The following is a 14104-nucleotide window of genomic DNA, read 5'->3' as shown; positions in this document are numbered from 1 at the left end:
CTGGATATTAAACCTCTGTCGGATGTGTCACTGGTGAAGATTTTGTCCCATTCTGTGGGTTTTCTGTTCACTTCCCTGGTTGCCTCCTTTGATGTACAGAAGATTTTTAGTTTAATGAGGACCCATTTGTTGATCCTTGACCTTGTTTCCTGAGCTATTTGATGTCCGGTTTAGAAAATCCTTTCCTACACCTATATCTTGCAGGTTTTTCCCAATGTTTTCTTCTAACGGTTTCAGAGTTTGAGGGTTTACATTGAGGTCTTTGATCCATTTGGAATTGACTTGTGTGCAGGGTGAAAGATAGGGGTTTAGTTTCATTCTTCTACAGGTGGAGATTGGTAATGTATCTTAATGACAGACTGCCTGCTCAGCATGCACAAGGCTCTTGCTTCAGTCCCTAGCACTGGAAAAAATATATATTCTAACAAAATAATCATGTTCCAAGATAGATAGTATCAGCATTATCTCTTTATTTATGTATGTATGGGTTTATGTACACTTGTGCCATGGCACATGTGTGGAAGTCAGGAGACAACCCATGGGAATCATTTCTCTCCTTCCACCAACTGGGTTCCATGATTGAACTTGGGTTGTCAGATTTGGCAGTAAGTACCTTCATCTCTCCAGCCTAATAATATCTTAAAAAGAAAATGAAGCCAATCAGTGCTACACAGTGAGACCCTGTCAAAAGAGAGAGAGAGAGAGATGAAGAAAGAAAGAAAGAAAGAAAGAAAGAAAGAAAGAAAGAAAGAAAGAAAGAAAGAAAGAAAGAAAGGAGGGAGGGAGGGAAACTGTAATAGGGGAGGTCAGCATTAAAAGAATAGGGAAAAGAAGTCTCAAAACAGTAACAATGGCAGCGTATCCAAGCATTACTCAATAATCCAATGGAGAAGTTATTACTGCAAAAGGTGAACCCATCCAACACCATAAGACCCTGGTCTTATAGAAGTAAATAAGTGAATCATTGAGTCTTTCTAGTCACATGCTCACTCTCAGTAGGTTGGTAGAGAGCACAGGAAAACATGGTGACAAGGAAAACCTATTTAGCCTAGAATGTGAGTACTAGGTACATTTCCCACTGTAATTGAGTATTTTGGCATGGAATTTATACATAACTCCTTTGTGAGCTGGTAACATTCAGTCAACACTTAGTTGTATACCACTGGCCAAGCTCCATCAATCTAGAGTCACTGGAAAGACCAAATTCAGGTCAGAACTTGGAGCACAGTAAACTTACCAAAGTAAAGACATTCTGTGATATTTCCTGGCAACCAGTGAAATGGGTTCCCAAGCAAGGCACTGACCTCAAATGACACCTTTTATTCAAATTCCATCAGCATTTTAGTCCCTGTAGCAAATGTCCTGAGAGTTCTAATTCCTCACAAATCTATCCTTCCTCTTCAACTCTTTTCCTACTCAGTAGAACCTACACACAAAAAAAAAAAATCTACAAAAGTGATCACATAAGAGGATCTGGACCAAGACAGGCCTGGGTTCATAATCTTGGCTCCACCAGAAGCTAGTTGTGTGACCTTGGACAACTACTAAAGTATGAGATTACCTTTCTTCAAAAACAGGATTAAAAATCTACATTAGCAGGCCTGCTGTAAGGATCACAAGCGATATTTCACTCAACAGATAGCTGAGTTAAATGTGAGACACTGTGCTAGATGCTGAATGGCCAAGATCTACTACCTGCTTGACACACAGCAAGCATCCAGTAAAGTTACATTTTAATACCAAATCTAAAATGCCACTAATGACAAATATTGTTTTATATACTTCTAGTACCAAAACACTATGTATCAATTAAATGATATAGCATAAATTCTAAGACACCCCTATTTCAGTTATTAAAATGTGGAATGCACATCAAAGTTGATGAAATAAAACATTAACTCAAGCCTTATCATTGACTATATTATTTGGTTTTCCTATCTCAATTTGTCTAAAGCATCCTCTAAAATATAAATCACATGCAGGCGTACATACACACACACACACACACACACACACACACACACGGCCCCCCCGCCCCACCCTGCACTATTTCTTTTTTTAGTCCTTTATGGAGTAAGAGTGGTAATAGTTCCAGGTGTGGTGGCGCACGCCTTTAATCCCAGCACTGGGGAGGCAGAGGCTTGTGGCTCTCTGTGAATTCAAGGACAGCCTGGTCTACATAGTGAGTTCCAGGTCAGCTGGGGCTACAGGGAAACCTTGTCTCCAAAAGACCAAAAAAATAAAAATAAAAATAAAAATAAGTGGTAGTAGTACATGCATGTAATCCTAACATCCCAACTCTTAGGAAGCCGGGGCTGGAAGACAGCAAGTCTGAGGCAAGCCTGGACTATATAGTAAGAACTTTTCCATAAATAAATAAATATTTAAAATGTTTAACTTAACACAGTAGTCCAGGCCCTTTACTCCCTCCTAGATCCTTCCCACATTTGCTCTATAGACTGTCCAATGGATCTACTAAAATCAGATTCCATTAAGTATGCCTGTATATTTCCACTTAGGCTGTTGTTCAACTTTATTCTTTCTACCCACACTGCCCCAGTCTCCTTTCTCCTCTTATCCACGTGGTCAAATTGTACTGAATCTCTAGTACCCACCTGAAATAACACCATAATAGAGCCTTCTAACATAAATGCCTTTGCTCTGTAGAGCAAAACCAATTGGCATTCTTCTGTAATACACAATATATATACTATGATTAGGAGACTACCCAAGTTAAAGGTTCCTTAAGGCAAGGACTAGCCCTCACTCATTACATCTCTAGCACCCACATCAGCACCGTGCATGGTCCTAAATTTAGTGTATCACCATGTTAAGAACCCAGTCTCTGAAATCAGACACACCTGCACTTACTTGCTTTCTGGCTCTGCCACTTAATAGCTATGCAATTTTGGCCATCCTACTCCATCTAAAATTCAGTGTTTTCTGCTAACAAAAATAACAAAACCTATGTCAGATAGTAAGAATTAAATATAAAATGCCTGGCACACCAGAGTACCCAATAAACTATCTGTGGTTGTTCTCATCATTACTGTTTTATTGCTGTTTTAAAAAGAAGAGGCGCACATTCATGAATAATGGATAAGTTCAATATACACTCTAATTTTCTCTAGACACATTTGCCCTGACTGGTTTGGCAACTTAGGTTATAGGAGATAGGGGATGCATTTTCCATGTAACATATACAACCTGTGCTACAAATCAAACATAGGTATGCGATGGAGGAATAGGCAATTCATTTTTCAACCTTCCCCAGTCTTCCATTTTATTGCTACCTAAGCCGTTAAGCCTTACCATAACTCCTTGGTCCCATCTCCTCATTCAAATGGCTTCTACTTGTGACCATACCTAAATGAGGCAATGGTTAAATTTACGTAGGTAAATGAACAATAGCCATCAGTAATGTCAGAATCTCATCATTTTCTGAGTCTTTTAATTGGCATACAGAAAAATCGTTTTAGGTTGTTAATGTGAGCTAATGGATTAGATTCAAATATATTAGTGTAGAATACCTAAATTCCTACAAAGAAAATCCATTCTTAGAATTTTAAAGCAAAATTTAAAAAGGCAATATTATGTGACATATTTAAGAATGCATATGTGAATTTCTCCTCAATTAAAAAACAAAAGAATACCCTGACACAGGCTAGATAGAATGACCATGACAACTAATTTACTTCACAACCACGTAATTGTCTTCACCTGGTTTCCTTACTGTATTATAAAAGGCTAAGAACAATGCACTAGAACAAATGCTATGGAGAGCTGAGTATTAGTTTAAACCAATATAGCCATTTCCTAGAAAAACCCACATCTCTCATCTTACAGAGATAAATTTTGAGGCTCCATCCCCTAATATAAATACTGTCATCCAAGTATCACACAGTAAGAGCTGTGTGGGAAAGGCAATTTTAATCAATAAATTACTCTTATTAGATGCCAGGCATTGCTAAGGACTTCTCTTTTTTCTCTCTTTCTATCTGAGACAGGGTTTCCCTGTAGCTGCAGCTGGCCTGGAACTCACATAGATTTGCCTGCCTCTACCTCCCGAGTGCTAGGATTAAACCTGTGTACCACCATGCCCCACACTTTTCATGTTTTGGCTCATTTACTCCTCACAACAGCTGGGCATGGTGGTACATACCTATAATCCCAGCATTCATTCTGGAGGCTGAGGCAGGAGGATCAAGAGTTTAAGGCCAGCTATAAACTATAGTTCAGTAGTGATGGCTTGCCTAGCATGCATGAGGCCCAGTAGCAAAGAATTCAAAGCCAGTCTGGACTACATAGTAAGACCCCCTCTCAAATTAAAAAAAAAAAAAAAAATTTTAAACAATTTTTCACAATAGTCCCATAAAACTACAGTATTATTCCCAATTTACAGCCAAAGCACAGAAACATTAAGTGACTTGGGCTAGAGAGATGGATCAGCAGGTAAAAGCACTTGCTGTGCAAACTTGATGATCTAAGCTCAATCCCTGGAACCTATCGACTCCTGAAAGTTGTCCTCTGATCTTCATGTGTATGCATTCACACCATACATCATATATATACTAACACATACTAATAAGTTAAAATTTCAAAAAAGAAATTCAAAATGACTTGCCTGAAACACTAAGCTAGTAAGTTGGCAGACCTCAAATTTGAACCTATGCAGTCTGTCTTTCAGGTCTATTCTCTGCATTAATAATACACAAGGCCTATGATATAAATTAACAAGCAATATAATAAATCAGGGTAATTGTTAGCTAAGCCACTGATCAAGCCAATGATCTTCATCACTTAATCTCTCTCTGAATCTAATCTCTCTTGAACAAAAAAAGGGAATTGGACTAAATAATTTGGGGGGGGGAGGTCTTTTTGAGACAAGGTCTCCCTGTAGCCCCAGCTGGCCTGGACCTCACTATATAGACCAGGCTGGACTTGAACTCACCAAGATCTGACTGCCTCTGCCTCCCAGTGCTGGGATTAAAGGTGCATGCCACCATGCCCAGCCTGGACTAAATCTTTAAAGTTCCTTACCGGTATAACATCTCATGACAAACAAACCAACTGAGGCAAATTAATTCCTATATACACTCTTATCTCCCTCTTCTTACTCTTACTACCAGAACTCATTATCTTTTCCTTATGTGTATCTTCATAAGATAATCAGCTACTTATTCATAATTGTTAATACAATCACTTTGAGGAACATAAATTAACAGAGGTAAATTCTACTCTACCGACCTTCCAAAACTCAGCAGAATTAAAATACCATTGCTTTACCATGTTAAATTTCAGGTGATGTAGAACAGGTCAGTGGTGCTCAAGAATAGGTCAGGAGAGGCCTAAATGTACGTATTTATGTATAAGTACTTTTCATAAAGTAATATGAAGTAGGAATTAAGAACAGGGGCTCTTACAATCTTATTTCAGCTACCCACAATTGGGTGCAGCAATATATTTACTTAGTTCAAAGACTCAGACTCCCCCTCCTGAAACAGTGGTAACAGCCCACCTAACACAGCTTGCTATAAGAAGAAATGTTTCTAAGTGTTTACCACAGTGCCTGACATGGTAAGCACCTAAAAAAAAAAAAACAAAAAAACGACTGCCATTATGCACATTATTACCACCACTGTTACTTTTCACAATTCTTGCACAAAAGAGCTGCACAGTGTGGAGTTGATTTCAAATTCTATCTCTACTTACTTAGTAGGTGTATAGCTCTGAGCAAACTGACTTATTTCTCTAAGGCTGGGTTACTTCATCAAGTAAAATGGAGATAATACCCACCTTGCAAAAGTTATAAAGGCTGAATGATAGCACATAATATGAAGCAGCCAACACCCGATTCCTAAGTGCTCAATGACTGGTAATGTTTTCTTCTTAAGACAAGATAACCATATTTTTGCTAATTCAAAGAAGAGTAGAAGCCAGGCATGGTGGCACATGCCTTTAACTCTAGCACTTTGGAGACAGAGGCAGGCTGATCTCTGTGAGATCAAGAGATAGAAGCCAGCCTGGTCTACATAGCAAGTTCCAGGCCAGCTGGGGCTACAGGGAGACCCTGTCTTTAAATAATAAAAAAGAGGGTAGAACGAAAAACCAGATGAAATCCAAGAAAACCAACTTCCTTTTCTCCATCATCCTTCCCTCTGTGTGGCAAACTTACTAAAAAAGACTTACTCTACAGACTCCTTTATCTTCTTACAAGCTTCCGAAGACTAGAGCACCATTTTTCAGGCCATTTCCAAACTTTCTGAAAGAAGTCCTGTGCTCAAAGGAAGCAACTCTGGAAGACTGTGGAACCCTTCCGGATCATCAAAACCTGTGCAGCGAATCCACAAGGTCAAAACTATTTTTCATAATAGTACCATTTATTTTTTTCTTTTCATTCTTCATAAGTATACAAACCAGTTTTCAGGTGATGCATAAAATGTAAGATTATGTTGCTAATAGCTATAAAGATATGCTCTTGTATTCTTGTGCTTTAATCATTTATCAGTTTTAATTTCTAATATATTAATAAACATTGGAATCCTCAATAATTTTTAAGAGTTTCAAGTGAGGGTGCTGGAGAGTTAAGAGAACTGGCTGCTCTTGCAGAAGACCTGGGTTCACTTCCCAGCACCCACCTGGCCCCTAACAACTATCCATAACTCCAGTTCCAGGGGATCTGATGCCCTCTTCTGACCTCCAGAGGTACTGCATGCATGTGATACACTTACTATTCATGCAGGCAAAGTACTCATACACAAAAAATAAAAATAAATTTAAAATTTTTTTAAGTTTCAAGTGGTTGTGAGACAAAAAATAAGTTTGAGAACCACTGTTCTAAGGTATAAAAAAAATTTCCACACAGCATATAGGTTACCCTGTGAATTGTTACTTTACCTATTTAACCCACGTAGATAATTCAAACAATAAACTTAACTTTCAACTTTCTGGAGCTAGGGAGGTAGCTCAACTAAAAGAGTGCTTGCCTAGCACTCTTGGGTTCAATCCCTAGCAAGGCATAAACTGGAGTGGTAGCACATCCCTTTAACTCTAGCATTTGAGAGGTGGAGGAAAGATGATCAGAAGTTCAAGGTCATTCTTGGCTACATAAAGAACTGAAGGCCAGTCTAGAATACATAAACCCTCAAAAAAATAAAAATAAAAACTGGGAGGCAGAGGCAGGTGGATCTTTGTGAGTTCGAAGCCAGCCTGGTCTACCTAGCAAGTTCCAGGCCAGCTGGGGCTATAGGGAGACCCTATCTCAAAAAAAAGAAAAAATCCCACTTTTCCTCTATGATTGTATTCTAATCCTTTCATCTTCAGAAGATCACTGTTGAGGATGGAGCGAGAGCTCAGTAGGTAAGGAGCTTGCTGCATAAACATGAAGGACCTGAGTTTGGACTCCCAGCATCCACATGAAAGCTGGGTGTCAGGACATGAGTCTATAACAGAAGCAGATGGAATGCTGGGGCTTTCTGGCTAGATGTTCTAGCCAAATCCATGAGCTCCAGGTTCAATGAGAGACTCTGTCTCAAAAAATAAAGTGAAGAGCAAAAGAGGAAGATATTTGACAGTGACCTCTAGTTTCTAAACAGAAGTGCCAAAAGTGGGTGTACACCTGTACATACATGTGGACAAACATGCATACACCACACACACAACACAACCACTTGTTGACTATTTATGAATACTCATTGGCAGAACTCTATCTTGAGGCCTTTATTTCCGTATTTCTGACCTAATGTCTTTATAATACTAGAGGCCCCTTCAATAAATACAAGATGATGATCTTTTTAACCTTTTCTTTTTATTTTTGTTTGTTTAGTTTTTATTTTTTGAGACAGTATCTCACTATAGCCCCAGCTGGCCTGGAACTCACTACATAGACCAGGTTGGCTTTGCCTCCCAGAGTGCTAGGATTAAAGGTATATGCCACTACATCCAGCCCAGGAGACAGGGTCTCACTAGTATCCCCTAAATGGCCTTGGACCTATGTAGATTTCACAGAGATCCAGCTGCCTCTGCCTGTCAGTATCAGGATTATAATGCAGGCACTACCACACCCCTTCATACTTTCTAATTTACACAGTATTTCAAAGATATAGTTCAAAGCTCAGGACTCAATTAATTTTGAACTTAATTATGATGAATATAAACTGAAAACAAATCTTTAAAAGGCATATTTATGGTGAAGTTAAGTGTGGATGACAGTGGATGTAAACCTTTACTTCAAAATGTTAATATGATTTTGAAATATTCTGATGAACTTTTTGTCAGATCTAACAAAGCACTGCTGTTTTATCTGTAATTTAGCTCAAAGCTAGTTCTAGATTTGTCAGCTGTCGTTGTCTTGTTCACTTATGCTTACATTATCGGTATTAATGTCACAGCATCTCTTTTGTTAGGCCATCTATTTTATAAGGTTTGATTTAAGACTTACACAGCATCCATTTACCTAGGCACCTATAACTGCATTAACTCTATCTGCTGAAAGTGCACAAACAAGTGAGACAATCACTGGCCATCCTGATTCCCTCAGAATATCAGACCACTTGTGGACAGCCTCCTTAGTGAGAGTGCTACAGCAACGCATTTGCTAAGATTTTTATCTCTTCTTTTTCATATGCATAAGAATTAAATAAACAGTTGTAATAGTCTCTTCTCCTACCCCACGGAGCATGGGGAACACTGGTATGGGGCCTATAATTCAAACATACCTGAAATCCTAGCTAGTATGACTCTCTCAAATGCTTTCCAAATTAGGACTGAACCTGAAGCCAGGACTAATTTTCCATGGTCAGCCCAGGTCAAATAAGATTCTTAGGTTCTTATGATCTGGGACTTCATCCAAAAGCTGATCCAAAACCAACCTCAAGGATGGATGGACAAGTATAATCTTACCAGCATACCCGCCCTGACACACTTTAATAATAAAGAACAGTTATAGCTTCCTGTCTCTACTTGTATTCACTCACTTAAATCGTATCTGTTAATGCCAGGCAGTAATAATACTATTTACAAGTATGACTTTAAATACACCACACTGTACTTTCCTTTGCAGAAGTATTAAAGAAAAAGTGTAGTTTGTGCCCCATCGGGTGGCCAAACTGGAAATTTCAAACAAGTTCCAGCAAGGCAAGTGAACCCTAACTAATCAACATAATACCTTTGAGAAACTGAAGCCTGCAACACAAGTTCTCTCATAGGAGAGTTCTATAAATGAAAAATCATAACAGTGTTATGGCGACGCTTCTTTATACTTGAAAGGCAAGTGCAGTGTGTGTAGCACCCAAATCATGCAACAAAAAATTAGTTCAAGACCATTACTTTTTGTTTACTTAAGTTCAATGAAAAAGTCTTGCCTGAGCATGCCCAAAGCCCTGGGTTCAATACCCAGCAATGGAAATAAAAACTTTCACTGGATTTTCTATTCACTAATCAAAATCTCCTTAAAAATTTTTTTAAAAAAGATATTAAGGTGATTTTAAAATGGTTCTTTAAATTTGTCCTCTTCATAAATGTAACTAAACTATAACAAAGCAAAGAAATTTAGAGTTGGATACATTCTTAGATTATATGAGACTATGAGCTTAGAAACCATCAAAGTTCAGTTCTCTAACATTATATACAGATGAACAATCCTTAAAGCCCAGAATGAGGAAATGATTTCATAGGGTCACACACTGAGTTAGGCCTGGCTCCCAATAATACAGTGCTCAAGAGACTAGCTCGGGGTGTGTGTGTGCGTGTGTGTGTGTGTGTGTGTGTGTATGTGTGTGTGTGTGTGTGTGTGTCTGTGTGTGTGTGTCTGTGTGTGTGTGTACATGTGTTTGTCCACACATTTGTAGGACACCAAGCAAGTGGCTTAAACTCTCTGGACCTTAGTTACCTTGGCCTGAAAAAAACAAAGGGGTAATCTTTTAAAATCCCTTTCAATTCCTGTAATTTAGAGACTTTGCTGTTTTAGAATCTTACATTTCTATAGTATACACTGAAAAAAGCCATTCCTGGTTCCTCAGAGACCAAGGCAGTACAGAACCCTAGGGAAGACCACAAGTCAGCAGTCAAAGGCAGCAAAAATATTTACTTCTTTTATTAATATTCTGTAAAATACTAACATGAACCTACTTGTTTGTTGGGTGAAACTGGCCTTAGTTAATTCTGATTAATCTATTATAGAACTCCCAAAAATAAAACCATTGATTCTAAGGGGTTTTTTTTAAATCATTTTTGTAGAGATATATTAATGTTCTCTTTTCTATGCCGAGATTCATACTCAGGTTATTAGAAACAAGGACCACCCCTGCTCACTTGTATTTAGTATTGTAAAAATTATTCATAAAGCATCACATAGATTTCCTTATTTGGTTTTTTTCCTTGCCGCTCTGTTCTTTGATGCTTATTCAGTCTATGAAGAGCGAATCCGTGAACGCCACAATTTTTTTAAATTGAAGACTAATAATTTTCAGGATAATGATGTGCTACTATTATTAATAAAACAATCCCAGACAGTAAAAACATCAAAAGTTAGACAAAAACTTATGAACTAGAATGGAACTTGAAAAGCGCTGGTTTTGTATTCGTTTTTTATAAAACAGAGAACAAGAGCAGTCTCCAGGGTATCACAGCTAAATACACAAGAACTAGCACTCACCATGCAACCATGTAGCCATAATACTACATGTAATTAAATATTACATCAAATTATAGATGTAAGCAAAATGTTCAGCTTCTAGCTAAAGCTCTGCCTAATTCAACTGATATTTAATAAACTGACATTAAAAAAACAAAGAAGCTGCACAGTTCACATTGGTTCACAGCACTAGAAGGCAGTCTAGGCTCAAAATCAAGGGTAATACATCAAGATTTCACCACCAGTGCTTGTAAAACAAATCCAAGTCTTTTCTGTTTTTAGAAGCATCATCTTCATTTATGTTAAAGTACATATTACAAAATTATGCCAAGGTCCTTTTCCCTAACAAAGGTTAACTTTTTTTTTTTTTATGAATAAGCTTTTTTCCTTAAATTTTTAAGGGGCTAACATTCCTGGACCACAGACACTCATACTCACGCCTCTACATCATCTTTAAAAGAAGAGCACAAACTCTTCAAAAATACTGCACAACACAAAGAATGAAACCCTAGGTAAATGTCTTTAATTGTTTCAACTTACAAAGAAAACACCCCCTATTTTTCATCTTGCCTATTGAACAATGAGTTTATCCCCTACTATATAGTAGGGGAATCTCTGTAGAATCAAATTTCAATTATGCACAATAAATGAATTTTTCAAAAACTAATTTCTAATTGGCCCGAGAATGATAACACAGTCACTCAGTAGCACATGAATTTTATCCCTCTGTGACTGATCTAGAGAAATCATAATGAACATAGTCAGACTATGTAAATTGAGTCCCAGAATCACTGTGGTTACTCCAGCCATAGACCTGACATTACAAATCAAGGGCTAATTGCCTTTTCAAACAAAATCTTACACTTCTCCTTCCAGCCCCAGTTATTCCAAGTTAATTCTATGAAATAGTCAAATGTTGAAACACTTAAAATCAATCATAGCATACATCCAACCACTGTCACTTCTACCAAAATCAAGCACTCCATGCTAAATAGGAAGGTTTGCTTCAGCAGGCTTGCTTCTGTCCTGTGTGAGGAACTGGCTATGTTGCTGAAAATTGCTACTAGAAAGATGAAAATCCAATACCCTTCTTTCAATAAAATCCATCATCTGGATCCTAGCCAAGGCTTTAAAACTGCCAGAATGTTATTAGAAACAATAAATCAACAACTCTACAGCCTGAAATGTTAGACCCTTTTCTTACAGAATGTGCCCACAAAACACTACAAGAAAACTGACAAAGTATTAATAATGACAAGACATGCATTTCTGACATTAAACATCATACATTACAAGTAAACTTATCTTACAATCTTCAAGATTCTGTTTAATATAACTACATCCTTTTCCCGCTCTTCAATTATTACATCAACTATATGAATAAATGTACTTAACTGCTGTCCCCTAAGCATCCTATCACTACATTCATATAAAAGTAGAGACCTAGAATAGTTTAACTCATAAAATCTAGCTCGTATGTGTGCCTTCCTATTGATTTTATACTCTTTGTTCTGCTCATACTATAGATGTGGATTCCTGGAGGTTGCAAATAAATGTCTTCCTCTATCCAGGAGCTGAATTGCCAGCTACCTAGGATAACCTGCTACAAAGCTGAAATTCCTTCGGCTATCCTACCCTCTAAAGATGTAAGTGGTTTCACCACCTTTACTTTTTCCCAATCCTAATGCAAGGTTGCTTATACTACTAAATACCTCTAAAAGCTGTTATCACAGAGACTGCGAGGAAAGGGGAGCTGACCTGTGTAACACACAAGGTACGGCATTTACATTATAATGATTTTCTCCCTGTCTTTAAAAAAAAAAAAAAAAACTTAGAAGACTTGAAAACTGAAATAATTATCTTCCCTCCTTTCCAAAACCAGGGAAGATCGAAGACCCCCGGTCCGAAGACGTGTGATGAGTCTGTTATAGTTCGTGCCATCAGTACAAAGACATGATCACTGTCTCCTTATCAAAACAGAGCTGTTTGTTCAAAGCGTTTGCAAACTATAAACCACTACATTCTGTGATACACGTTTCATCAAGTTTCAATCCTGTTACAAAGCCTTTGTCAACGCTGGACAAGTTGGGTAAAGCCACGGGCTCTGCGTGAGGAAGGCAATCTGGAGGGGCTTAGCTTGCAACAGCAGGAGTCCTCGGCGAGGGCTGAGCAGCGAGAAACGACCTAACCTGGGCGAGGGGGTGCTCTCGGGAGAAGGGAGGTCTGGGGAGTGGGCTGCAGGGGGATGAGCACAGAGCTGCCGCGACCCCCGGCCGCCGTGGCACCTGCGGCTCGGCCTTCCACCACCGCTCCCCGGCCAGGCTGTGCCCTTCCTTCCGCGGCCGCCTTCATATCCGTTACCCCGGCGGCAGAGGGCTGCGGGGGAGGGGAAGGACGGCCGGGCCGCCGGGGGCCGGTAGCGGCGGGGATGCGGCAGTGGCTGCCCACGGCGGCCGGGCAAAGTCCGAGCCGGGCCGGGCCGGGCCGGGCAAGCCAGGCAGAGGCGGAGGTCGGGACTGGGGATACAATCGCCCCTCCGAGCCCGCCTTGGCCCCGCCGCCCCTACCTCATACTGGATGTACTGCTTCCTCCACTCGGGAGTGATGTGCGCGGAGAGGTGCTCGGCGAACTTCATCCTGCCGCGACCCCCTCACTCCCACCCGGCTCCGGCAGCGACAGGCGGCGGCGGCAACAGCGACTCCGACTCCTCCCCACATGGGCCCCGGCGCGGCGCGGCGCTGCGCTTCTCTCCTCCTCCGCCGCCGCCGAGGTCTCCTCAGAGCCGCCCTCCCGCCATCTTCCTCCTCCTCTCCTTGGCCCCGCCCCACCCCGCCCTCTAGACGTCATCGCCATGGTAACCGCCTACGCCGCTCCGCCGGGGAGAGGGCGGGACGAGGCCGGGGGCTTGCCTTCTTTCCCCGCCCCTTCTGGGCCGGACGTGCTGGAGGCACCTCCCCTGACCTCTTCCGTCTGGGGGCTGATGGCCTACAGCTGCTCTCTACTGCCTGCCTGGGAAGTAACACTGTTGTTATTGTAATTATTATTAGTACTGGAGCAACAGTAATCCACACAATACGCTTATATTTGCAGGGAACTGTGCAAATATTTTTTCCATTTTAATAATGATTTTTCATAAAACCCTTAAGGATGGATCAGCACTGATCCAAATTGAGTAGTTAAAACAGAGTTAAGAGCCAAATATATTTAAAGAAACTATATTTGCACACAATAGGTACTCAATAAATGCATGTTGAATCTAATTTAAAATGTCAGTGCCAAAAAGTTCATGCTGTTTCTGAATTTCAATATAAATTATCTAGTTAGTCCCAGAGATACCAGAAAGGCCAATAATATCTGGATACAAACCCAGGACCAAAAGTACCATTGGACCTGTGGTTGAGCAGGCTGACTGGGGACTGGAGACAAGGATTGGGAGAGAAAACAATGCTGAGAGGAAAGCCAAACCCATAG

The 14104-nt window shown here is 40.0% G+C and overlaps 1 protein-coding gene across 1 annotated transcript in view; it reads right to left on the bottom strand.

The window, feature by feature from the left end:
* Positions 1 to 13475, bottom strand: part of Xpr1 (xenotropic and polytropic retrovirus receptor 1) — a 173274-nt gene extending 159799 nt beyond the window's left edge. Inside the window, exon 1 of the mRNA XM_008829741.3 lies at positions 13200 to 13475. Coding sequence (XP_008827963.1) covers positions 13200 to 13268 — 69 coding nt within the window. The 5' untranslated portion in view covers positions 13269 to 13475. The remainder of the gene's footprint in view (positions 1 to 13199) is intronic.
* Positions 13476 to 14104: the final 629 nt, after the last annotated feature.

The sequence above is a fragment of the Nannospalax galili genome, unplaced genomic scaffold (assembly GCF_000622305.1).
Source record: "Nannospalax galili isolate Female #2095 unplaced genomic scaffold, S.galili_v1.0 scaffold294, whole genome shotgun sequence".
Taxonomy (NCBI): domain Eukaryota; kingdom Metazoa; phylum Chordata; class Mammalia; order Rodentia; family Spalacidae; genus Nannospalax; species Nannospalax galili.
This window is presented reverse-complemented; position numbering and strand designations above follow the sequence as displayed.